Raw genomic sequence first — 27,680 nt, forward strand, 5'->3', positions numbered from 1 at the left:
AAAATAGATTCATCATTAAAGTTGGAGACTTCAGCAATCTGACAACGGACAGAACTACTAACAAGGATATTGAAGAAGTGAATAATAATTGATTAAACTCTTTTTCAACAATTGACAAAATTATTAACTAGAATATAGAAGTTAACAGCACCATTAATTAACAGGACCTAACTGGCCCTTATAGAACCCAAGTTCCACCCAAGAGCAGAATTTATATTCTTCTCAAGCACCCATGGAACACTCTGATCATATCCAGGATAAAAAACCCCAAATCTCAAGAAACTTTTTAAAAACAGAAATCAAACAGAATATATCCTTTGACCATACTAGAATTAAACTGAAAATCAGTAACAGAAAAGTATCAAGAAAATCTCCAAACAGTTGGGAATAAAATGACACAGTTCTAAGTAACCCATGGGTCAATGAGTAAGTTTCAAAGGACAATTAACAATATATTGAACTGAATGAAAATGAAACTACACTTATCAAAATATGTGGGTTGCAACTAAAGCAGTTCTGACAGGGAAATGTATAGCACTAAGGATAAAAGTTTTCAAATCAGTCAACCATGTTCCCAAGTCAAGAAACTCGAAAAAGAAGAGCAAAATAAACACAAAACAAGCAGAGGAAATTATAAAAAATATAAGATAATAAGTTAATGATATTAAACTTCTAGGTATAAACCCAGGAGAAATTAAAACACGTTCATACAAAGACTTGCAACAAATGTTCACAGCAATATTTTTCATAACAGCCATAAACTGGAATCAACCCATATGTCTATTAATGGACGACACATGGATAAACAAAATGTGGTATAGCCATACAATGAAATACTATTCAAGAGTATAAGCAATGAAATGCTGATACCTGCTATAATATGGATGAATCAACAACACTGTGCCAAGTGAAAGAAGCCAACATAAAAACTACACATTGTATGACTGGATTAATACGAAATTTTGAGATAAGAAAAAAACTATACAGACTGAAAGCTGATCAGTGGTTGCCTGGGGCTGGGGATAGAAATTGACTACAAACAGACAAAATGGAAATCTTTGGGTGAAGAAAATGTTCTAAAACTGGACAGTGGGGATGGTTGTACAACGAAATGAATTTATTAAGATTTGTCTAGCTATACCTTAAAATGGGTTAAGTTCATGATATGCAAATTATACCTCAATTTAGCTATTTAAAAAGAAACAAATCAATAAAACTTAAAATAGAAAAAATCAATGGCACAAAAAGCTGGTGCTTTGTAAACTACTAAAATTAGTAAACTGATTAAATGACAAACTCTATCAAGATGGAGAATCTAGGGGTGCTTGGATCGCTCAGTTAAGTGGACAACTCTTGGTTTCAGCCCAGGTCATGATCTCAGGCTTGTACGATCTAGTGCCGTGCTGAGCTGTGCATTCTGTAAGGGGTCTGCTTGACAATTTCTCCCTATGTTCCTCCTTTCCACTCATATTCTCTCTCTCCCTCTCTCAAATAAATCTTTAAAAAAAGGATGGCCAATTCAATATCCACAGTGAAACAGGGGCTATCACTACAGATCCCATAGATATTAAAAGGAATATAAGAGAAAATTATGAACTATATGCACATAAACTCAACAATTTAGATAAAATGGACCAACTGCTGAAAAACAAAAATTGCTACAATACTAACTCAATATGAAATAGATAACCTATAAAGTCCTATAGCTAGCAGACAAATTGAATTCATAGTTTATTATTTTTTTAAAATTTATTTACTCATGTGAGAGAAAGAACGAGAGAGAGGCAGAGACACAGGAGGAGGGAGAAACAGGCTCCATGCCAGGAGCCCAACGTGGAACTCGATCCTGGGACTCCAGGATCGCACCCTGGGCCAAAGGCAGGCACTAAACCACTGAGCCCCCCAGGGATCCCCGAATTCATAGTTTAAAAATCTGCCCCCTACCCACCAAATTTTACAGGCCTAGAGGGTTTCACTGGAGAATTCTTCTGAATTTTTAAAGAATTAACACCAATTCTCCTCTAGATAAGAGGAGAAAATGCTTTTTTTTTTAAGATTGATTTATTTATTTGAGAGACAGAACACATGCAGAAGTGATGGGAGGGGTGGAGAGAGAGAAGCACACTCCTTGCTGGGCATCGAGCCCAAAGAGGAGTTCAGTCTCACAACCCTGAGATCATGACCTGAGCTGAAATCAAGAGTTGAATGCTTAACTGACTAAGCCACCCAGGCCCCCTGAGAAAATACTCCCTAATTCATTTTATGAATCCAGTTTTATAATACCAAAGCCAGACAAAGGCAGCACAAAAAACTATAAACAAATATCCCTCATAAATATAGATACTAAAGTCCTAATAAAATATAAGTAAATGGAATTCAGCAACATGTAAAAAGAATTATACACCATAACTAAGTGGAATTTATTCCAGAGATGCAAGGCTGGTTCAATATTTGAAAATTAATTAGTATATTTCACTATATCAATAAGCTAAGGATGAAAAATTACACAATCATGTATCATGGTGCAGAAAAAGTATGTGACATAATTCAACACCCATTCATGATTTAATAAAAAAAAGAAACTTAGAAAACTAAGAATAGAGATCTTCCTCAACTTAATAAAGCGCATCACACAAACCTATAGTAAATGTGATACTTAAGAGTGAAAGACTAAATTTCCCCCCTTAATATCAAGAAGGAAACAAAGATGTCCATTCTCACTATTCTTAGTGTAATACTAGAAATTCTAGCCAATGCAGTAAGGCTAGGGGAAAAAAAAGATACACAGATTAAAGGGAAAAAATAATACTGTCCCTATTTGCAAATGACACAATTATGTACAAAGGAAATCCCAAAGAATCTGCAAGAAAATTCCTAGAACTACTAAGTGACTGCAGCAAAGTTACAGGATACAAGATCAACTTATGAAAATTTATTTTATTTCTTTTTTTAAAAGACGTTTTAATTTATTCACTTGAGAGAGAGTGTGCAAGAGAGAAAGAGAGCAAGAGCAGGAGAAAGGGGGAGGGCTAGAAGGAGAGGGAGAAGTAGACTTCCTGCTGAGCAGGATGCCCAAAACAGGGTTCTATCCCAAGACCCTGGGACCATGACCTAAGCTAAAGGCAGACATTTAACTGACCAAGCCACCAGGTGCCCCAAAATCTAGTTTATTTCTATACACAATGGTTGAACATGTGGAAACTAAAATTCAATGCCACTTACAATTGCTCAAAAAAGTGAAATTCTTAAGCATAACTAACAAAATATGCACAGAATTTCTAGACTGAAACTAAAAATTCTGATGAGAGAAATAAAAGAATATCTAAATAGAGAGAAAAACAATATTCATGATTCGGAAGAATCAACATAGTAAAGATGTCAATTCCTCCCCACCTCCACTTTGATCTCTATGTTTAACAAAATTCCTCAAAAGATGAGCAAGATACTTTTTTGTACTACTAACAAGTTTATTCTAACATGTACATGTAAAGGAACAGACCCTAGAATAGCTAAAACAATCTTGAAAAAGAAGAATAGAGTGGGAGGGATTACTTAAACCAATCTCAGATTTACCATATAGTTAGAGTAATCTACATACAGAATGTGGAATTAGAAAAGAAGTATGCACACAGTTCAATAAAACAGAATAGAGAACCCAGAAGTAGACCTACACAGGTATGGCCAACTTATTTTTTAAAGCCATAAAGATTTATTGGCTTACATAAGCTTAAGTCCAGAAGTAAGTAGGCATCATTAGTTTGATGCAGGGTCATAAACACGTCATGAAGGACCTGATTTCTTTCCTTTCTTTATTTAACATACAAAAGTATTCTTCAGGGGCGCCTGGGTGGTTCAGTCAACTAAGCATCCGACTCTATCTCAGCTTTGGTCATGATCTCAGTGTTGTTAGATCAAGCCTTGTGTTGGGCTCTACACTAGATGTGGGCCATGGATAAGACTCTCTCTCTCTCTCCCTCTAACTTTCCCTCTCCCTCAAACAAAACAAAACAAAACAGGGGATCCCTGGGTGGCGCAGCGGTTTAGCACCTGCCTTTGGCCCAGGGCACGGTCCTGGAGACCCAGGATCGAATCCCACGTCAGGCTCCCGGTGCATGAAGCCTGCTTCTCCCTCTGCCTGTGTCTCTGCCTCTCTCTCTCTCTCTCTCTCTCTCTCTCTCTCTCTCTCTCTCTCTGTGCGACTATCATAAATAAAAAAATAAAAATAAAAAAAATAAAAAAACAAAACAAAACAATTGCATTCTTCATGGTATAACTTCATGCTAAGGAAAACTGCCTCCTCTTATCGTCTTACCATGACTGCCACCAACTCCTACATATTTCCATGTCCTGAATATTACAAAAGTATCCTCCTCAAATCCCCAGTACACCCTTGCCTACACGTTTGTTTAGTCAAACGATTTTTGACAAAAGTGCAAAAGGAATTCACCAGAGGAAGGGTAGCCTTTTCAACAAATGGTACTGAAACCACTGATCATTCCTAGACAAAAAATTGACTCACAACCTAAACCCCACACCTTATACAAAACTTTTTTTTTAAAGATTTTATTTATTTATTCATGAGAGACACAGAGAGAGGCAGAGAGAGAAGCAGGCTCCATGCAGGAGCCTGATGCGGGACTCGATCCCGGGACTCTAGGATCACGCCCTGGACCAAAGGCAGGTGCTAAACCGCTGAGCCACCCAGGGATCCCCTTATACAAAACTTAACTCAAAATGTCAACATAAAACTTAAAGCAAAAAAACTTTTAAAAGATATAGGAGAAAAATATTCAGGACTTATGGGTAGGATACCAAAGCACAATCGAAAAACTTAACTGATGAGTCACCTAGGTATCTCTATAAACTCATAAGTTGAATATAAAAAAACAAAGAAGAAAAAAAGAAAAAATTACAACTTCTTCTCTTCAAAAGAAACCACTAAGAAAATGAAAAGTCAAGTCAGTCTTTAAGACAAGTCACAATTTCCACAAAACATGTATGTGACAAAGAAGTCACATCCAGAACATATATTTAAACTCCAACTCAGTTTTAGGAAGACAAATAACTAAATTAAAGATGAACAGAAGACTTGAATGGACACTGCAAGAAGATGAGACACAAATAGTCCATACACACATGAAACATGTTCAATATCTTTAGTTAACAGAAAAACGCAAATTAAAAGGACAATGAGGTAGTACTACATACCCACTAGGATGGCTAAAATTAAAAAGGTAAACAATAGGAAGCATTGGTGAGAACATAGAATAAGTGAAGTCGTCATACAATGCCAATGGGAAGGTAAAGTGGTATTACCACTTTGAAAAATAGTTTTGCAGCTTTTTATAAAGCTAAATATATAATTTCCATATTATATGATACAGTTATTGTTCTTTTAGGTATTTCCCTGAGAAACTAAAAATATGCTCACAAAAATATTTGTATACAAATATTCACATAAACTTAACTAAGAATAACACCAAACTGGGAAACAACTCAAATGTCCATCAAGAGGTGAATGTATAAACAAATTGTGATATACATATATTATGCATTATTTTCATTATTTTCAGAAACAAGCTAATACGTGCAACAAGGTGAACCAAGCTCAAAAACATGCAGAACAAAAGAAAACAGACACAAAAGAGTACATGTTATAGGATTCCATTCAGATGAAATTCTGAAAGAGACAAAACTAATTTATAGTGACAGGAAGTAGATCAGTGGTTTCCTAGAGCCAGGGATGTGTGGAAATGATTGTGAAGGGGCATGAGAAAGCTTCTGAAGGTTACAGAATTGTTCTATATTTTGATTGTACAAATGATTACAATGTATAAACATTTGTCAAAATTCAATGAGTTGTGTAATTTTTAAAAGTACATTTTATTATATATAAATTATATCACAGCAAAACTGATCAAAAATTATTTTAAAACAAAATGCAAAAGAGTATATATAGGTATTCCTTACTTAGCACAGTAGTGCACAACTGTAAGAATGATTGTAACTGGGGGATCCCTGGGTGGCTCAGTGGTTTAGCACCTGCCATCGGCCCAGGGCGTGATCCTGGAGTCCCAGGATCGAGTCCCACGTCGGACTCCCTGCATGGAGCCTGCTTCTCCCTCTGCCTGTGTCTCTGCCTCTCTCTCTCTCTCTCTCTCTCTCTCTCTCTCTGTGTGTGTGTGTCTCATTAATAAATAAATAAAATCTTTAAAAAAAAAAAAGAATGGGGCAGCCCAGGTGGCGCAGCGGTTTAGCGCCGCCTGCAGCCCAGGGTGTGATCCTGGAGGCCCCGGGGGATGGAGTCCCACATCGGGCTCCCTGCATGGTGCCTGCTTCTCCCTCTGCCTGTCTCTGCCTCTCTGTGTGTGTGTGTCTCTATGAATAAATAAATAAAATCTTTTTAAAAAATTAAAAAAAATAAAAAAAGAATGATTGCAACTGTAAGAATGACTGCAACTTTAAGAATGACCAGACTGAAGCTGTGCAAAGTGATCTTAACAACCAATGGGGTTAATGAGAATTGTTCTGTGACCTTTAAAAAAAGATTATGAAAACATGAAGCATTCTTATAGGCAAGTAAGAAAAATAGTACAGCTATTATGTATTTAGTACATTATATGAGACAGAATAGCTGAGAATTAAAGGGTTGGCTTCTTTTCATCCTGTAATTTACAATACAGAGCAAGCATCTTTTCTGTGCCTTGGAAAATTGTCATACCCTTTTGTAAATTTGAATCAACTTCCAATATTCTATGTATCCTTCGAGCTTTCAAGGTCATGAAATATCGCTGAGAGTTCATCTAATATGAAGTGTTTTTGCTAGTGTCCCTTTTCTCTGGGACATTTTCATCCTTTTCATCACAACTTTCCTAACTTACACCAGTAGGTTCACCTTCACAGAGCTCCTTTGGTTACAGGTCTAGAGACTCTTCAAGGCAGCAGTGTCAACATTCCTAGTGTCAGCTATTTCTTCTAAAATTCCATTTTTAAAAAATATTTCATTTTAAAGTAATCTCTACACCCAATGTAGGGCTTGAACTCACAACCCTGAGATCAAAAACCATGTTTTACTGACTGAACCACAAAGGTATCCCTAAATTCCATTTTTATTCAGTTCGAATTTCGAAATTCAGTTCGAATTTCACTGATTGTATTATCACTTTTGTTTTTTCGCTACACTTACATCTTCATTGGTCAGCTCTATAAACTTTTGTAAAATGATATATTGGTTTATCTCTGGGAGACAAGAAGGCAACACAACTACATGCTCTGCCGTCTGTGCATAACTAAATAAGAATGTACAGTACCTAGTCTCTAACAAATGGAAAGAGGCCATGTGATTGGTTATGAATCGTGGCACATATCTGTTATATGCAAAATAGTTTGTGGAGTAAAGGTATAACAGCAACATTTATACTTTAAGCAATTACTCAGCAAAAATGCCATGGTAACTGGATTTTAAAAAATATTTTTAATTTTAAAAAATTTATTCATTTGAGAGAGAGAGAGACAAAGAAAGCATAAGCAGGAGGAGAGGGAGACAGAGAGGGAAAAGGAGGCTCCCCACTGAGTGGAAGTCCAAAGTGGTGCTGGTTCCCAGGGCCTGGAGATCGTGACTCAAGTTGAAGGCAGACACTTAACCATTTGAGACACCCAGGCACCCCAGTAAGTGAATTTTGAATTGCTTTTAGGAGACTGGTATTATTTAAACTGTGGTTAACTAAATGTATGTATACTATAATCTTCTAAATAGAGGACTGCCTCCATAGTATGTCACCTTTTGTGTAAGAAAGAAGAACAGGTAAGAAAATATATGTTGTTACTTTTTGCAAAAAGAAACACAGGAAGGATAAACCAGAAACTGATGAAATTAATTATTTTCGGTGGCTGGGTTGAAAGAGACAAAAGGGATAAGGGACGAGTGACTATTTTCTGAGTATACTTTTAAAGGTTTTATTTATTTATTCATGAGAGACACACAGAGGGAGGTAGGGACACAGACAGAGGGAGAAGCAGGCTCCTCACAGGGAGCCTGATGCAGGACTCGATCCCCGGACCCCGGGATCATGACCTGAGCCAAAGGCAGATGCTCAACCACTGAGCCACCCAGGTGCCTCTGAGTATACTTTTAAAAAATGGTTTAACTTTAACTATGTTAATGTTTTACACATTCAAAAAGAATACTATCAACACTTGGGGTGCACAGCTAGCTCAGCTGCTTAAGTGTCTGACTTTGTCAGGGTCCTTGCTCAGTAGGGAGTGTGCTGTCTGTCTGCTCCTTCCTGCACCCGCCTCTGCCCTGTTCATGCTCTCTCTCAAATAAATAAATATATCTTTAAAAAAAGACAATACTATCAACACTCCTCAATTTCAGTGTGGAAAAACTCCAAAATTGCATACAAAGGAAATGAATAAACTCAACCATACTAAAAATAGCTTTGAACACAATACTTTTGACTATATACCCTGAGTTTAATAAGCAACAACTGCAGGCAAATCTTGAACTCTACAGATTTTTCTCTTTGGTATAGGTGTAACAATTCTGAAGCTACTTTCTGTGTGCTTTAGAGTTAAGTAAGTATATTCATAATTTGGGGAACGAGAGTTCTCACTTTTGGAAAAGAAAAATACAAAGGTGGAGGGGGGAGGGCTAGGAAGAATCTGAATTGCAGAAATTAATATGAACTCATGATTTTGGAAGTGTGTGTGTATAGATGTGTGTGTGTGTGTGTGTGTTGTATGTGTGTTTGTTTCCTAGCTCTATCTACTGAAAAAGTCTAGACATAGTGACAGCCCATTAGCAGTAAGCACACCTACACTAGATCTTAACTTTTAATTAATACTTTCTAGTAAAAAGAAGCAGGGCTTTTTGGATAAATGGTTTGTCTAATGACTGGAACAGAAAAAGTGTAAGATACTTCTGTAACACCTTGTGTCAGAAAGTAAGAAAGTACTCAAGAAAATGATAGAGGGATGGTGAAAGGACACAAAGGCATCTTGAAAAGGCCCTCCCTAGCAAAACCATCTGGGATCAAAATAAATCAAAATTTAAAATAAAATCCACAATTTGGGACCAAAATAAATAAGAGTAATAATGCTATATAACACACTGAAAAAAAACCCATGAACCATAACTGAATAAATAAAACAGAAGGGAAAGCTCTTCCTTATAGTCTAAGGCCAACTAATAAATGTAGAAGAAAATATTATAAATGGAGTTAGAAAATCGTATCCCCTTGAGTGTGGGCTGGACTAAGAGACATTCTTCTTTATTTTTTAGGGCAGAGGCAGAGAGGGAGAAAGAGAATCTTAAGCAGGTTTAGCCCACTGCAGATCCCAACATGGGACTCGATCTCATTATTCTGAGAGCATGACCTAAGTCAAAATCAAGAGTTGGACACTTAACCGACTCAGCCGCCCAGGTGCCCCAGAATACACGCATCTAATGAAGCGAATATATCAAAAGTTATTGTATGTCATTTTAAAAATTAGCTTTACAAAAAGATTGTGGCTTTCATCTTGTTTGCCCATTACTTGCTCTCTCCATTACTTGCTCTGACAGAATCCAGATGTTCTATTTTGAGCTGCCCTATGGAGTGGTGCACACGGCAAGGAAGTGAGGGTTATAAGGTTCTCTAGCAGATAGCAAGCAAAACAATGAGGCCCTCAGTCCAGTGACCCATGAGGAACAGAATCTCTACAATAACTGTGTAAGAGAGGTCAGAAGTGGATCCTCCCTTAGTTGAATCTTCAGATAAGAATCCTAGCTGACACCTTGTTTGTAGCCTTAAGAGAAACTTTGAACAGAGACACCCAGCAAAGCCATACCCAGATTCCAGATCCACAAAACGTATGAGATAATAGAAATCTGTTGTATTAAGATACTAAATTTTGTGGTACTTTTTTGCACAGCAATGGATAAACACCAAAAAAATGTCTTATTTAAATATTATCACAAGGAAACAAAACAAACCAAAATTAAAGGTATTCGATGAAACAAAAGACTTTCAGTGTTAGAAAAAACAAAGCAATACTGAGCTTTAACTGTCAGATTAAAATGAACTAAGGAAACGTGACAACTAAATGAAAAATTACTGTGAAGTATTGGTAAAGTTTGAATGTAGACAATAAATAAATATTCTATCAATATTAAACTCTTATTTTTATTACTATGATTCAGGTATATAAAAGAATGTCCTTGTTCTTTGGAAATACACCATGAAGTATTTAGGAATAAAAGAGACATGATGTCTACAACTTACTCACAAGTGGTTCATAAAAAATAGTGTGTGTACACACATATAAATACATATAGAGGATCCCTGGGTGGCACATCACAGGGAGTCTAGAAATAGACCCATTTGTATCAAATGATTTGCAACAAGAGTACCAAAGCATTTTAATAGAAAAAGGAACATCCTTTCAACAAATGATGTTGGAGAAACTGGGCATCATACAGGGACCAAGAATCTTGACTCCTACCTCACTGAATTACTACCTCATATCACATGCAAAAGTCAGCTTAAAATAAGGTAAATAGAAGAGTCAATAGATGTCAAATAAGTGCCCTTTGCTCACCAGGAATATTCAGGGCCTCCCCTAACACAGTGCTAGAGAAAATACTACACAAGATAAAACCAGTATATGCAAGTGAAACGTAGTTGTTGAGATGCTTGCCTTTTCTTGGTTTCTTAGCTTTAGCAAACTCTTCGGGTGAGCAGTGGAATCCAGGTTGAAGACTCCTTATCACCTAATTTCTCGAATTCCTTTTAGAGATCAACAGCCAGGTAGCATTTACAATAAAATAAACATAGCTTAACCAGACAACAGAATTCACATCAATAAGGAATCCTACCATGACTAACCAATCAGACACAGGTTCCTTATTACCCACTTTACCTAAGTTGCACTTTCCAACAGTTGATATTTCTTTTTCCTTTTATATTTATATAATTTTATATTATATATTTATAATTCATTGTGATATTTTAGACTGCAATCTTCCAAACCACTGACAGGGATATATAACAAGGAGTTTTATATGTAAATATTATTCTATAATTTTACAAGTGTTTGTAAAGTGTAAGTTGAGTGAAATGCTATGCCAACATTATTTAGATTCACCTGATTACATGGAACAGCATTCTGTGCTACCTCAAACTCACTTTAAGTATCCAAATTGGCCACAAAGGAGTAAGAGATACTGCTGTTGGGTCCCAGATCAGGACTTGAGCTGCAGACTTGGGCAATGGAGGTGCTGGGAGGGCTGTTCTTGGCCTGTGGACCACCTAGGTGGCCTGGTGGAAAACTGGCTTGTTGTTGATGTCACCAAGGTGTAAAGTGGCATTTCTGCTAGGGGAGAGGTGACTTGTTTGCCCGTGGCCATGATGGTAACATTGTACCCTATATTTCCATGTATTTAGTTCTTCTTTAACTTCTTTTAGCAGTGTTTCAGAGTTTTTAATATAGAAGTCATATATTTTTAATTAAATTATTCCTACATATTTTATGGCTTTGGATGTTATTGTAAAAATTTTTTAAATTTCATTTTAAATTTCATTTCACTTGTACCCTAGGGTCAGCTCCCCTGTCTAGGGCCCACCCCACCCATTGCAAGCATGTAGTAATTACTGGTAGAAGATTCGATTCTGAATCTATACCAGACATGTGACCTCCCTATTTTCTACTGAATCTGGATCCTGTGTTTATTTTTTTTTAAAGATTTTACTTACTTATTCATGAGAGACACACAGAGAGAGGCAGAGACATAGGCAGAGAAGCAGGCTCCCTGCAGGGAGCCTGATGCAGGATTTGAACCCAGGACCCTGGGACCAGGACCGAACCAAAGGCAGATGCTCAACCACTGAGCAACCCTGGTGTCCCTGAATCCTGTGTTTTAAGTGTTTTAAACAGAATCATTACTTCAAAAGTGCAGACTCTTCAGGAATCATTATTGAGATAGAAGTAAAAATCAGCTCTGGGACTTTGTCATTATTATCCAGAATTTTGATCTCAACTACACTAGGCAACCAGTCCTCACCTCCCACCATTCCTTACTTCTAAAACCATGGAACATTTTTATATCTCATCATAGCCCAATGTACCTAAAGTTTTCATTTTGCCTGGATTGTGATCAAGACCAAATTGGATACGAGTAGTCTGGACTGCAAAGACATATCTGATCTCACATTGCTACTCTCATATGAGCAGTGGTCCTTACCCTCACCATGGAGGTGCTCAGGAGGCATGTATTCTCAAAAGCTGACCCCATATACCTTCTGGCTGAAACTGAGGAGCAGATGCATCAACTGCTTCCAACATCAGTATCTTCTGTAGGTTCTATTACAAATCTTGCCCCAACCTGGGTCAATTCAGATATTTGAGTCAGTAACACTACCAATGAGCTGGAGAGTATTATCATTTGCATCTTGCACGTCTATATTAATGTGGAAAACATTTAAAGGATTTTCAACTACAATTTCTAAACATTTGATACAAACTATTGTATAGGGGTATATATGTTCTAGGTCCAACCTGTTACAAGTTAAGTGTCTATTTTCTTCACTTCAGAGTGAACTATTCTTTTTCTACATTAATCCACAGCTTCTGAACGAGCAAGTCCTGGACACCTAGCCCCATATCTTTGACAAGATCTCATGAGGAAAGTGACCCAACAGAAACCTTTACAGATCTCTTTGTAAATCTCTATTTCCACACTGACTCACAGCAGCACTCGGAGTCCCTGCCTTAGGACTATAGCCTGAAGTAATCAGAGGTTGATATTCTGGAGAGTTAAGAACAAAGATAAAGATGTTTCTCACTGGAATTTGCAAGCTGAAAGGCAGTAGTAGTACAGCCTCATTCATCCAATTAAATATTCCTGGGAATTTATATTCTCAGGGATGCCAGGATACAATGTCAAAGTGGTGATTTCTTTTTATATTTTCTTGATGCTTAAGATATTTTAAGGCTGTCTCTTTTTCAAAAGTTTTTTTTTGTAGGGAAGTTTTACTTTTTCATATAACAAAGTCTCAGGATGAACTAATGGCTGGATCTTCAGTTGCAAATACACAGAAATCTTATAAGAAGTTACATAATATGAAAAGCCTATGTATTGAGGCAACCTTTTTTGTATCCTTTGAGTAAATACCTAGTAGTGCAATTGCTGGATCATAGCCCTATTTTTAACTTTTTGAGGAATCTCCATACTGTTTTCCAAGGTGGCTGCATCAGTTTACATTCCCACCAACAGTTTAAGAGGGTTCCCCTTTCTCCTCATTCTCACCGATATCTATTGCTTCCTGTGTTAAGTTTAGCCATTCTGACAGGTATGAAGTGGTATCTCATCGTGGTTTTGATTTGTATTTCCCCGATGATGAGTAATGTTAAGGATTTTCTCATGTGCCTGTTAGCACACCTGGATGTCTTCTTTCTGGATGTCTATTCATGTCTTCTGTCCGTTTCTTAGCTGGATTATTTGATTTTTGGGTGTTGAGTTTGATAAGTTCTTAGTAGATCCTGGATACTAGCCCTTTATCTGATACGTCATTTCCAAATATCTTCTCCCATTACATCAGTTGTCTTTTAATTTTGCAAATTGTTTCCTTCACTGTGCATAGCTTTATTATCTTCATGAGGTCCTAAAAGTTCATTTTTGCTTTTATTTCCCTTGCCTCTGGAAACGTGTCTAGTAAAAAGTTGCTGCAGCCAAGGTCAGAGAGGTTGCTGCCTGTGTTTTCCTCTACCATTTCGATGGTTCCCTGTCTTACATTTAGATCTTTCATACATTTTGAATTTATTTTGTGTACAGTATAAGAACGTGGTCCAGTTTCATTCTTCTGCATGTAGCTGTCGAGGTTTCACAACATCATTTGTTGAAGGGACTTTTTTACATTGGATATTCTTTCCTGCTTTGTCAAAGGTGAGTTGACCATATAGTTTTGGGTCCATTTCTGGGTTTTCTATTCTGTTCCATTGATCTTTGTAGACGCCACTTCCTAATCACTGAACTTAACCCTTTTACTGACTATTTAGAATGGGTACAAATCATTGTGTGAAATGCTTCAGAGACTTAAAGATAAGCTATGAAATTGTATTTGTCATTAATAACATTATACATAGATATTTTTATGGCTTCTCTAAGATAAATTGCCCAAGTATTGATTTCTTTTACATATAAATTATTTTGAGTCTCTGGTTCATCTGATGACAATCTCTTCACATCTTAAACCATAACTCTTCCCATTTGGTATCAGTGAAATTCATCCTCTATCAAAGATTTTTTTCAATTACCTTTGCCATAGACTATCTTTATATTTTCCTATCAGTATTTTAAGAATCCTAAATATAACTTTTCACTAGATATGGGTTCCTAAAGATTAACTCTTAAAATTTAACTCTGGAGAGTAAATCTCTTTCCTAATATAAATAGTGATTTTTTTGGTCAATATCCCTTCACACTGTTTGCTTTAAAAAATTTTAAGTAGCTTTATAGGTATAGTTAAAAATAGTTTAAAAAATTTAAAGTAGCTTTATAGGTATAGAGGTATAGTTTATACCTCTAGTTTATACCTTATATAGTTTAAAAAATTTTAAGTAGCTTTATAGGTATAGAGGTATAGTTAATATACAAAGAATTACACATATTAATGTGAAGGTGTTTATTTTCCTGAACTTGGTATCTTGCATGAAGAAAAAGCAAGTTTTTCACCAGAAAAATTAAACTCATTATCACAGCTATACTGTCACATGTGACTGAGAAAACTGATACAGTCCACTCATTTATCATCAGCCTAATTCAGTTTAAAATGATATGTGGGTTGCATAGTCTCAACAAGTTATACAGTCTCACCAAAGATCCTAGCCTATTTCTGCTTCAAACAGCATAATATCTCTTCCAGAATGATGTGTGTGGGTGGGGGAAGAGTGTCTGTTGATAGATTACATTTCAACTTTAGGTGCTATGAAATAGTAGGGCTGTAACTTTTAAATTATAGCTGAACATTTTAACTTATTAGATTGAGTGAACTCAAACCCACAATCCTTAACACGTAGGAAGATAAGCCAAGTTCTCCACAAAATTTCATTACTGGAACCAGCACAAAAATAAACACCCAAATCCACTGCCTAGTTACTCTAAAAAACCCAAATATCCTAATTATCAATCCTAAATTATCAATAAATATCCTAAAGCTAAGATTGACATTTTACATTAAATACATTATGTTAGCTTAAACTCTCATGTGGCCCAAACCAAGTAACTCCAGCTTTCAGGTTTTGATGATATATCCTCTAGTTAAGTCATCCTAGCAATCCTAATGGAGTAACTAGGTCCTTTAAATAAGAAATTTCAGGGGTGCCTGGGTGGCTCAGTTGGTTAAGCATCTCTGCCTTCAGCTTAGGTCATGATCCCAGCATCCTGGGATCAAGCCCTAGGGAGGAGCTCCCTGCTCAGCAGACAGCCTGCTTCTCCCTCTTCCTCTGCTGCTCCCCCTACTTGTTCTTGCTTGCTCTATCTTTGTCAAATACATAAAATATTTTAAAACAACTAAGAAGACTCCTAACTCTGGGAAACGAACTAGGGGTTGTAGAAAGGGAAGTGGACGGGGGGTGGGGGTGACTGGGTGACGGGCACTGAGAGGGGCACTTGATGGGATGAGCCCTGGGTGTTATTCTATATGTTGGCAAATTGAACACCAATAAAAAATAAATTTATAAAAAAACAAATAAATTTCATAGGATGCTTGTCTATGTTTCATTACAGTTCAGAGAGAGAAAAATTAACATTCATAAAGCTGTCCCATCCAAAACAATGGCTCCCCTATCTTTTATGACTTAAACAGGGGTTTCTCAAACAATAATATGCCTAGGGAGATCCTTTGCCTCTTCTGCCATGTGAGGATACAGTCAAAAATCTGTGACCTACAAGAAAGCCCTCACCTGACTATCTTGGCACCCTTATCCCAGAATTCCAGCCTTTAAAACAGTAAGCAATACATTTGTGCTATTTGTAAGCCATCCATCACCTAATCCCCAGGTGAAGGGGATTAATCGAAACAAACCAGTTATAAAACAAGTCATTTAGATGTAACATATGGAATACAATTGATAATACTGTAATAAATTTGTATAGTGATAGTAACTAGACTTACAGAGGTGATCATTTCATAATGTATAAAAATACTAAAGGATACCTGGTGGCTGAGTTGGTTGAGGCTCTCGATTATGGCTCAGGTCATGATCTTGGGGGTCATGATGGGCTCTGCATTCAGTGTGGAGTCTACTCTAGAGATCGTCTCCCTTTCCTCTGCTCCTCCCCCTGCTCACACACTCTTTTTAAAAAATACGGAATCACTGTCATGCACCTGAAACTAATATAATATTGTATGTCAATTATAATCCAATTTTTATTATTTTAAGATTTTATTTATTTGAGAGAGACAGCATAAGAAATGGAAAGATCACAAGCAGAGGAGAGGGATGAGGGAGAAGCAGACTCCCCACTGAGCAGAGAGCCTGATGAGAGGCTCCATCCCAGGACCATGACCTGAGCCGAAGACATACGCTTAACTAACTGAGCCACCCAGGTGCCCCAAAGCTTTTTAGATTAGCTTTCATAAAAGCTTTAGAATAGTTTTACTTCCACTCACAGGACAGCCCATTAGACCACCCAGAGAATCACACAAATCATTATCACTTTTTCCCAAAAGAATGTTAAATGTGCTGACACTAAAACGCTTGACTTTTTATATCAATGATGTAAAAAAAATGGCACCTATTATGAACCATGTGGTTTATATGTTATCACTAGCCCTCACCACAGTCTTTCAAATTATATATTATTGTTTCAATTTTGCTGAAGCTGACATTAAATAACTTGTCAAAGGTCACAAAGTTAGTAATTTTACCACATTGCAAAGCTCCTACTTTTCTATCAAACTGCATCTTAGAATACAGCTAGAAGGTAATCCCCAGAGCACATATATTTGTTCATTCACTCATTCAACTAATTAATGAAGCCTATTTAGCTCAACTAGAAGCATTAGTTGAGATCACTGATACTTGAGATTTGGCTTAAGAGTCATAATTGTTCATTGCCCTAACTTTTTTTCCTAACTTTTAATGATTTGTCTCTAATCAGGTTAAGTAAACAGAAGTCAGCATGACTGGTTAGCAGGTTTCCTAAATAACTTCTTTTTTTAAAATTTTTATTTATGATTGTCAGAGAGAGAGAGAGAGAGAGGCAGAGACATAGGCAGAGGGAGAAGCAGGCTCCATGCACTGGGAGCCCAATATGGGACTCGAACCCAGGTCATCTCCAGGATCGCGCCCTGGGCCAAAGGCAGGCGCTAAACCGCTGCACCACCCAGGGATCCCAATAACTTCTTTTTTTAATTTAAATTCAATTAGCCAACATATAGTACATAGTTTCCGATGTAGTGATCAACAATTCATCAGCTGTGTATAACACCCAGTGCTCATCACAATACATACCCCCCTTCATGCCCATCATCCCATCACCCAATCACCCTATGACCGACCCTATGCCCCCACCCACCTCTTCTCTTCCAGCAACCTGTTTGTTTCCTAGAGTTAAGAGTCTCTCATGGTTTCTCTTCCTCTCTGATGATTTCCCATTCAGTTTTTCCTGTCTTCCCCTATGATCCTCTGCACTGTTTTGTATATTCCACAGGAGTGAAACCACAGGAAAAGTGTCTTTTTCTGATTGACTTATTTTGTTCAGCATAATACCCTCCAGTTCCATCCATCCACATCGATGTAAATGGTAACTATTCACCCTTTCTGATGGCTAATATTCCATTTTTCCATTGAGTGTGTGTGTATATATACATATACACACAATATATATATTTATCCATTTATCTGTCCATGGTTCTTTCCACAGTTTGGCTATTGAGGATATTGCTGTTATGAACACTGGGGTGCAGGTGCCCCTTTGAACCACTACATTTATATGTTTGGGGTAAATACTTAGTAGTGCAATTGCTGGGTGGTAGGGTACTTCTATTTTTAACTTCTTGAGGAACCTCTATATCATTTTTCCAGAGTGGCTGTATCAGCTTGCATTCTCACCAACAGTGTAAGAGGGTTCCCCTTTCTCTGCATCCTCACCAACATTTGTTATTTCCTGTCTTGTTAATTTTAGCCATTCTGACCAGTATAAGGTGGTATCTCATTGTGGTTTTAATTTATATTTAATTTATATTTCCCTGATGCCAAGTGCTGTGGAGCATTTTTTATGTGTTAGCTGAATATTTCTATTGTGTGTTATGTCTTTCCTTTTGAACTGCTCACCATGTGAGAACTGGCCTTGTGATAAACAATTTGACAGCCTTTACAAAACAAGAGGTCATACTGCCCTCTAATCTCATTGATACCATTTATTTTTAGATTTTATCCATTAATTTGAGGGGGGGCAGAGGGAAGGGGAAAAGCAGACTCCTCACTGAGCAGGGAGCATGACATGGGGCTCTATCCCAGGACTCTGGGATCATGATGCTAGCCAAAGGCAAACACTTAACCGACTGACCCACTCAGGTGCCCCCCCATTGTTATCATTTAGAAAACTACTTATTAAGTTCCATTTGGAACTTAATGTCAATAAAAAATTTGCATTTTCAGGCAGGCTCAAAAACTTCCTTTTAAAAAATCAGACAAATAGAACCATACTATCTTTCCTTTCTTGAACTAGTTGTCATGAAGCATAAAGTGACTAGTCAATCTCATTAGCAGTAACTGTCTCATTTTAGAGATGCTTAATTACCTTTCTCAAATGATTTATAATCTCTTTTATAATTCTATATATTAACTGACTGTTGTATTTTTGAAAAGAGGCAATTAACAAAGGAAGAGAAAATAATAATGATGCTATGATTCCTACTCCTTTACAGAATTCACCCAAAGATCCAAACTTTTCACAGGTTCCAGCAACTCTTTCCCAATATACATTTGCATTCAATTTAGGTTCAACATTGTAGTAAGCATAAGGTTCTCAAGAAACACTTAGAATCTGGGCACTTTCCATAATTTTTTCCATGTGTGAAAGTTACAGAAACTTACATAAGAAGAGAGACTACTGCAAATGCACTACATTACCAAAAATGCATTCAAAACACAATTTGTTAACTGAGTGTTTCACAAAGCCATCATTAAGATCATCAGTGTGAGTAAAGAAATCTCTCCTGGATATACATACAAACATTGCATTCCCAGAATCTACAATGGGGATGAAAAATAATCTCTTCAGTTTTCTTCATTACAACACTTACCTATTTGTGTATTTCTTTTTTCTTTTTTTAAGATTTTACTTTTAGGTAATCTCTACACCCAATATGGTACTTGAACTCATAACCCCATATCACGAGTCACATGCTTTACTGACTTAGCCAGTTGGGCATCCCTGTTTGCATATTTCAATAACAAAGTTTTAAGTATGTAGGAAATAAACTGGGTATATTTGGAAGTTCAAGAATTGTGTGAAACCACGAAATGACTTAGTACCTGAGAAAGTATAAACATATGCATCCCTAATGACCAGAATTCACTTTAAAAGAAACAAAATGTTGGGCACCTGGTGGCTCAGTGATTGAGCATCTGCCTTGGGCTCAGATTATGATCTCCATGAGGTCCCGGGATCGAGTCCTCATCAGGCTCCCCGCAGGAAGACTGCTTCTCTCTCTGCCTCTGTGTCTCTTATGAATAAACAATTCGTTAAAAAAGAAACCAAATGCACTTTATGAATTTGTTAGCAACTTCACAAATTAGAAGTAGTAGTCAGAAGCCCCTCTACTCACAAAAGTTTATTTAAAATATCCTTTATACTTTATATATCTTTTATACTTTTAAAAAATTAGAGTGAGCCCTGTGGCTCAGCGGTTTAGAACCTGCCTTGGGCCCAGGGACAACTTGGAGGCCTTCCCTCGGGGCTTCCTTCACGCCTTCTCTCACGCCTTATTTATAACAATGTTTATATATATTATATATAAAAATATATAACCACTTTGGTACTTTTTAAATATATACTTTTTCGAATTAACCAGCTGTGCTTGCTTTTAATTGTTTTTTTCTTACCGTTGGCCACAAAACATTTTTATGTTGAACATCTGATGCCAATTTATCCATTAAAACCCCAAATTCTTGGGTAGGGATTCACTCTTTTTATTTTTATTTTCTTTTAAATATTTATTTATTTATTTATTCATGAGAGACACAGGCAGAGGGAGAAGCAGGCTCCATGCAGGGAGCCTGATGTGGGACTCCATCCCGTGTCTCCAGGATCACACCCTGGGCTGCAGGCGGCGCTAAACCGCTGCGCCACCGGGGCTGTCCCCACACTGAGATTTTTTAGATACTTTGTCCAAAACCCTGGGAAGAATATTTGATATGTCCTTACCTGAATTAATGCATGATTATCTTTAAGAAACGCTGAACCACCCGAGAGCAAAAGAGGCTCGCTTTTCCCACAGCTCTCCTGGCTGAGGAGCGTGTCCGCATAGTTGGGCTGCGGGAAGATCACGTGACTCTCCCGCGAGCCCGCGGTCAGGGACACCTCGTGAGAATAGGTCTGCAGGAACGCCCGCACCCCGTCCACGCCCACAAACTGCGAGGCCGAGGCCGGCACGCCCAGCAGCCCTCCTCCTGCAACCTGGAGCAGACGCGACGCGTGCCAGCGCCTCAGCCTGAGCGCCAGCAGCACGATGACAAAGGCGAGGAAGACGCAGGAGACTGCGGCCACGGCCACCACCAGGTACAGCGTGAGGTCTGAAGCTTGGGAGTCACCTGGGGCTTCCAGGCTGCCCAAGTCAGCCAGGACATCTGGGATGCTGTCAGCAATGGCCACGGTGAGCAAGACGGTGGCCGAGAGAGGGGGCTGGCCATGATCCTGCACCGCCACCACCAGGCTCTGCTTGAGCGCATCTCTGTCCAGGAGGGCCCGAGCTGTGCGCACCTCTCCTGTGTGCAGCCCCACCTGGAAGAGCCCAGGCTCGCTGGCCTTGAGCAGGTGGTAGGACAGCCAGGCGTTCTGGCCTGAGTCTCTGTCCACTGCCACCACCTTGGTGACCAGGTGCCAGGCTCTGTGGAGCGGGGCGCTAGCTCCAAGCCTGTGGAACGGTCAGTGGGGAGGGTGGGGTACAAGATTTCTGGCAAGTCGTTCTGTCTGTTCTGGTCCAGCACAGACAGACTCGCACGTTGCTGCTGAGCGGTCACTGCTGTTGTAGGCCATCACTTGTAGCTGCAAGTCTTGGAACTGTTCATAGTCGAAGGAACGCAGGGCGTACAGAACGCCGGTGTTGGAGTTGATGGAGATGTAGGAGGATAGGGGCGGTCCTGGGAGAGTGTCTTCCGCCAAAGAGTAAGTGACCTGGGCGTTCTCTCCATAGTCAGGGTCATAGGCGGTCACAGACATTATGGAGGCCGTTGGGACATTAGAGTTGTTCTCCACAATAAAAGCGAAGTAGAAGGGGTCAGAGAAGGTGGGCGGTTGTCGTTGGTATCTGCTATTTCCAGTGAGATGTGAGTTTCCGTGGACAGGGAAGGACTTCCTATGTCACTGGCAGTCACTGTGATGTTGTAGCTAGGAACCTGTTCCCAGTCTAGGACTGCATCTGTCACTAAACTATGGTAATTTCCATAAGACTTTTCTAATTTAAATTCCAGATTCCCCCTATGGAGCAAGTCACTTGTTGGTTTTCTCCAGAGTCTTGATCATTTACATTTAAAAGAGCAATTAATGTCCCTCTGGGAGTGTTTTCCAGAATGGAGCTGGAGAGAGAGGTGACAACTACTTCAGGGGTGTTATCATTTACGTCCAATACTGTGATCAAGACTATGGCTCGAGCTGAATATCCTGCGTCATCCATTGCTTGCACTTCCATCTCATAGATTCCTCGTAGTTCAGCTCCCCTATTGTTCAAACTGTCCCTAAATTAGCATCTACTTTGAAAACTTAGGCCGCCTTTTTGTCCACATAAAGGAAGGAATACATCACTTCCACAGTGGCTCCTTCATCAGGGTCGGTGGCGCTTACCAAAAGCAGCTTTGTGCCTATGGCCACATTCTCAGGAACGCTCACGTGGTACTCAGGCTGAGCAAATACTGGTGTGTTGTCATTCACATCAACTACCATCACCTGGATGCGCACGCCGTTCCTGTGCACTGGGTCGCCCCCATAGGAGGCCGTGAGAACCAGGTGATGAACAGCCTTCTGCTCCCGGTCCAAGGCGCACTCCAACACCAATTCTGGGTACTTGATATCATCCGCTCCACTTTGTACATCCAAGGAGAAGTGAGTATTACTACTGAGTCTGTAGCTCTGGAGAGCATTCTTCCCGATATCCAGATCCCAAGCGTGGGGAAGCGGGAACCGCAACCCAGTGACTGCGTTTTCGCTCATTTTTATTTCTAATTCATCTTCCTGGAAATAGGGGGCATTATCGTTAATGTCTCTCACTTCTGCCACTACCCCATATATTTTTACTTTATCTTCCAACAGAATCTCCAGATTTAATTGACAACTGAAGACCCCCATACAGAGCTCTTCCCGGTCTGTCTTGCCTGCAGAGATTAGGCTGCCACTTCGAGGGTTCAGAGGGTTCAGAAAAGTTGACTCCTACCTCTGGAGACTATACGGGCTCTGGGCTCTACGCTCCTCTAGTTCCTGGGGCTCCAACCCCAGGTCCTTGGCGATGTTGCCCACTCTAGAGCCTTTCTCCAGTTCCACAGGAACTAAATAGTGAATTTGGGGGCATCCAGTATCCCATAGAATCCCCAGGAGAACTCCCAGCAGGACAAGCCCTTTGCGGTCGTGATGCAGGTGCTTAGGCATCATTGCCACTTTTCTGGAGGATATCACTTCCACTTCTTCCCTACACCACCAAAGTCAGGACCAGCTTTTCCCATCTTTCGATTCCAACAATTTCTTCACAGCCCCGGAGATGGTTAGTTTCTATCTGGGCTTTTTTGTGTTTCAGGTGCCCACAGGGCAAGCAGGAGGAAAGCCCGATCTCTGTTTTTCTCTCCCTGATTGGTGAACAGCAGCACTCAGAGTCCTAACCAATTACTGCACAATCTTGAACTCCAGGAAGGATTTTTGGGTTTTGTACCTTAAATAGCTCCACCTAACTGTTCTTCAAATAGGGATGTAAGTTCCTTTTAGTAGAAATTTCAGTCAACCTCTTTGTATTTCCCTAATATTTTTCATACAGAGCTGCTTTCTTGAGATTATTTTCTGTATCTATATTCTGTTTTTTCCAATGAGCTTTTAAATGAATTTGAAGTTTCCATACAAAGTAATTTTAACCTTACAATTTTAGTGCACCTAATTTGATATCACCACCCCCAGAAAACACCAATTATGGGCCATCTTCCTAGGAGTTTCCAATTATGAGAAATCATACAATTATATAAATTAAACTTTCTCACTTGCCTGTAATAGGGGGCACTCTTTTTTTTTTTTACAGATTTTTAAATTTATCTAAAGAGAAGAGCTACTTTAAAAGGTTGTCAACATTTAGTATTTAAAAATAAAAATTTGGGGGCAGCCCGGGTGGCTTAGTGGTTTAGCGCCTGCCTTTGGCCCAGGGCGTGATCCTGGAGACCTGGGATCAAGTCCCACGTCAGACTCCCTGGATGGAGCCTCCTCCTCCCTCTGCCTGTGTCTCTGCCTCTCTCTCTCTCTCTCTCTCTCTCTCTCTCTGTGTGTGTGTCTCTCATGAATAAATAAATAACGAGAATCTATAAAAATATTTATATATTTAAAAAATAAAAATAAAAATTTTACAATATGGAAACCTAAAAGTAAGAAATGCAATTGTAGACATTATCAGAAGCTCAGTGATAAGTCAACTAAGACAAATAAACAATTTTAGGACAAAATGGAAGCATTTCAACTTGCACTTACTAGAAATAAGGGTAGTACTTCACAATTAGCAATCCAGAAAATATTATTAACTTACCTTTTTCTTAGCAACAAAACCAATTCCATTTACTGAAAATAACTGATGATACATTTGAAAGCCCATCAAAATATAGGAAAAAATTCTTACTATTCTGCTTTCATAAATGTAAATGTTTAGATTCTGAGGATAAAACATGTTTGACAGGCATGCCACTACATATCCCTAAAACTGGAAGGAAATCTATAGATAGTTTTGAGAAAATATTGGGAATAAAATCAGCCTATTCAGTGGGATTCAAAGAATCCCTAATGAATGTAATATTATGAAGATATTACTCTGTCCTTTAAAAATAAAACTTTTCTTCTGCGTTTTTCTCTTACTTTGTAATTATAAAGAAAAAGCCCTATCTGCTCAAGATATTGATGTTTTGAGAAAGAGAAACACCCACAGAAAGAAAACATTAATGTTTCAGTTATAAATATTTACGTGGCAACAGCATCATAATACCCACTTGTCACAGAACAGGAGATTTTGTGTGTAGGCGGATGAAGACTATCACAGGTGAACTTATCAAAATATTTCAAAATACTTGAGGGCTAATAATGAAGTTACTGGTCTACACAAAAAGGAAAGGAAAATATTGAGAGTAAACAAACGAAGTAATAGTAGATATGATCTAAGATTTTTTTGCCAAAATATTATTTGAAAATTAAACCAAACCTGTTTATTGAAACTCAGGCGAACAGAAGCATCAGAGTTAGTGCTTAATTTGTTATTCTCCTCAGTGACACTTATTTCCAAAAGCTTCATTAGAGAGATCTTGTGGGGGGCCCATTTCTTTAGTCATAGTGCGAAAATTAAGCCTTGCTTTCTGAGAATCGGAGGCAACGCACAAATTGTAGGAATAGGGCAAAGTCCCTTCGCTACAGTTGGGAGGAACCACAGGTCCGGACTTGACACACGGACCAGGCTGAAGGCAGCCCCAGGTGGTGGAGCTGGAGGAGCGTCCCAGGCGCAGGGCAACCGCCAGAATCACCGCGAGGAGGAAGAGCACGGAGATCAAGGCCAAAGCCACCACCAGGTAGAACTGCAGCTCAGCCTGGGGATCAGCGGGCGCCTGGCGCTCGCTGACGTCTGGCAGCGCCTCCTGCAAGCTGTCAGCGAAAACCAGGAGCAGCGTGGCTGTGGCCGAGAGGGGCGGCTGTCCCCCATCCCGCACAGCGACCAGCAGGCGCTGGCGGGCCGCGTCCCTGTCGCCCAGAGCACGCGCCGTGCGCACCTCGCCCGTGCGCAGCCCCAGGCTGAAGAGTCCCGGCTCGCTGGCCTGCAGCACGTGGTATGACAGCCAGGCATTGTGTCCCGAGTCGGCGTCCACCGCCACCACCTTGGTGACCAGGTAGCCGGGCTGCGCGGCGCGCGGCACCGTGTCGAAGAGCGCCGAGCCGTCGGGCCCCAGCGCCGGGTACAGCACCCGCGGCGCGTTGTCGTTGCGGTCGCCCACCAACACGCGCAGGCTCACGTTGGCGCTGAGCGCGGGCGAGCCCTGGTCGCGGGCCTGCAGGGTCAGCTCGAAGGCGCGCAGCTGCTCGTGGTCGAAGGCGCGCTGCGCGAACACCACGCCGCTCTGCGCGCTCACCGACACGTAGGACGCCAGCGCCCGTGGCTCCAGGTCGCTGGCCACGATGGAGTAGGAGACGCGGCCGTTGGGCCCCAGGTCGGGGTCGGAGGCGCTGACCTGGGCGATGGAGGCTCCAGGAGGGTTGTTTTCGGCCACGTGGACCACGTAGGAGGCCTGGTGGAAAACTGGTGCGTTGTCGTTGACGTCGGTGATGTGCAGAGAGATGCCTGAACTGGAAGAAAGGGGTGGCTTTCCCCTGTCGGTGGCTGTAATAGTGACATTGTAGGAAGAGGTCTTCTCCCGGTCCAGGGCCCCATCTGTTACAAGCTTGTAGTAATTATTGGCAGAAGATTCCATTTTGAAAGGAACTTTTTCTTTTATGAGGCATGTGACCTCTCCGTTTTCTCCTGAATCTTTGTCATGTGTTTTGAACAGAGCAATCACCATCCCGTGTTCTGTGTCCTCGGTTATGGAACTAGATACTGAAGTGAAAATAACCTCCGGGGCATTGTCATTCTCATCTAAAATTTCTACTATAATTTTACATTCAGTGGCCATGCCTCCACCATCCTTGGCTTCTATGTTAATGGTATAACTTCTATTGATTTCAAAGTCTATGGGACCTTTGGATTTAATTTCTCCACTTTGATGGTCTAGCATAAACATATTTCCAATATCTCTTAAAGTTTTGAAGGAATAGGTGATCTCTGCATTGATGCCCTCATCTTGGTCGATGGCTGTCACCTTGAGCACAGAGGTGCCTGAGGGCAAGTTCTCTGGAAGGCTAACTTTGTACACATCCTGACTGAACACTGTGGCATTATCATTGGCGTCGGTGACTTCAATCTTGATTTGAATGGTGCCACTTTGGACGGGGTCACCCCCATCCATTGCGGTCAGGACCAGAAGATGGGAGCTCTGGTGTTCTCAGTCCAGGGGCTTCTCCAGTATTAATTCTGGGGCATTCTTGCCTGCAGTCTTATCCTTCACCAGCAGAGAAAAATGCTCATTATGGCTGAGTTGGTAACTCTGGAGAGAGTTAGGTCCTACATCTGCATCTATAGCAGATTCCATACGGAACCGAGTTCCTAGCATTGCAAATTCATTGATTTGTAAAACAATGCTATTTTGGGGAAAATAAGGTGTATTGTCATTTATATCTTCTACCCTCACCAATACGTGAAAGACATTTAGAGGATTCTCTGCCATGATCTCTAAAGGCACAATACACTGGGGACTTTGGAGACAAAGTGACTCTCTATCTATTCTTTCACTGACGAATATGTTGCCATTCTCCATGTTTATGGTAAAGTATTGTTTCTCTGCACTAATTCTGAGGTTTCGGTTCAGTAAATCTTCTACATGCAGCCCCAGGTCTTCAGCTAGGTTCCCTACCACTGAGCCCTTGGCCATTTCTTCAGGAATAGAGTAGCGGATCTGCTCAGAAAGCCCCCCACAGAACAAAGGCAGCAGGAAGGGAAAGAGTACTTGCCGCTGCCCGAAATGGCTCCTCTGCTTCACCCTAGTTCCCATCCTTTTGTGCGCTGCTGCAGCCTCAGATGTTACAAGACGATGCTTTACAAATTGTGTTTAAAATATTTCCTGCTAATGCGTAGAAAACTCAACGCTCTCAGTTTCAAGGCATCCTATTCCGTATTTCAGAATCATTTTTGCTGAGCAGAGAGCCCGAATTCTGGGCTTTATCTCCTTTTAGAATTGCTTCCGTGACTGTGCAGAAAATCAGTTAGGTAGCTCCTGGGCTCCAGTTCTTGCAGCGCATTGGCCAACAGCGGCGCTTGGAGTCTACTTAGAAAACGGCAGTTTGAAGCCTTGCAAATAATGGCAGTCACTAATCTGACAGATTGTTGAACTGATGTAGAGGGAATGAGGCAATGTATGAGCTTTAGATGTGTCTATTTTCGTGTTTACTATCAAAGAAGTTTCCTTAAAAATATGATTCTATAGAAGAGCCATTAACCCAGTATGAGAAAAGTATATCTTTTTCTAATCAGAGGCAGTGCACATACTGGAGTAACAAAGCAAAGTCTTCTCTCCCAACTTAAAACAAAGACCCGTGATAAAACAGCCTCCAAGTGACATAGGTAAATTTTTACAGCCATGAAATACCACCTAGTATTATC

General features: G+C 39.8%; 2 protein-coding genes and 1 pseudogene across 18 annotated transcripts in view; all 3 read right to left on the reverse strand.

Annotated features, from left to right (window-relative positions):
* LOC129513551 (protocadherin gamma-A12-like) overlaps positions 1-23,551 on the reverse strand; it is a 35,601-nt pseudogene extending 12,050 nt beyond the window's left edge.
* Positions 1-27,680, reverse strand: part of LOC129513663 (protocadherin gamma-C5) — a 182,761-nt gene that overhangs the window by 42,738 nt on the left and 112,343 nt on the right. The window lies entirely within an intron of this gene.
* Positions 24,502-27,434, reverse strand: LOC129513553 (protocadherin gamma-B1-like). Its single transcript, XM_055331676.1, is given in 3 exon segments — positions 24,502-24,537; positions 24,642-24,723; positions 24,725-27,434. Coding segments are annotated over 3 exon segments (2,466 nt in total). The 5' UTR covers positions 27,073-27,434.

This window comes from Nyctereutes procyonoides, unplaced genomic scaffold (genome assembly GCF_905146905.1).
Source record: "Nyctereutes procyonoides isolate TBG_1078 unplaced genomic scaffold, NYPRO_anot_genome, whole genome shotgun sequence".
In the NCBI taxonomy this organism is placed as follows: Eukaryota; Metazoa; Chordata; class Mammalia; order Carnivora; family Canidae; genus Nyctereutes; species Nyctereutes procyonoides.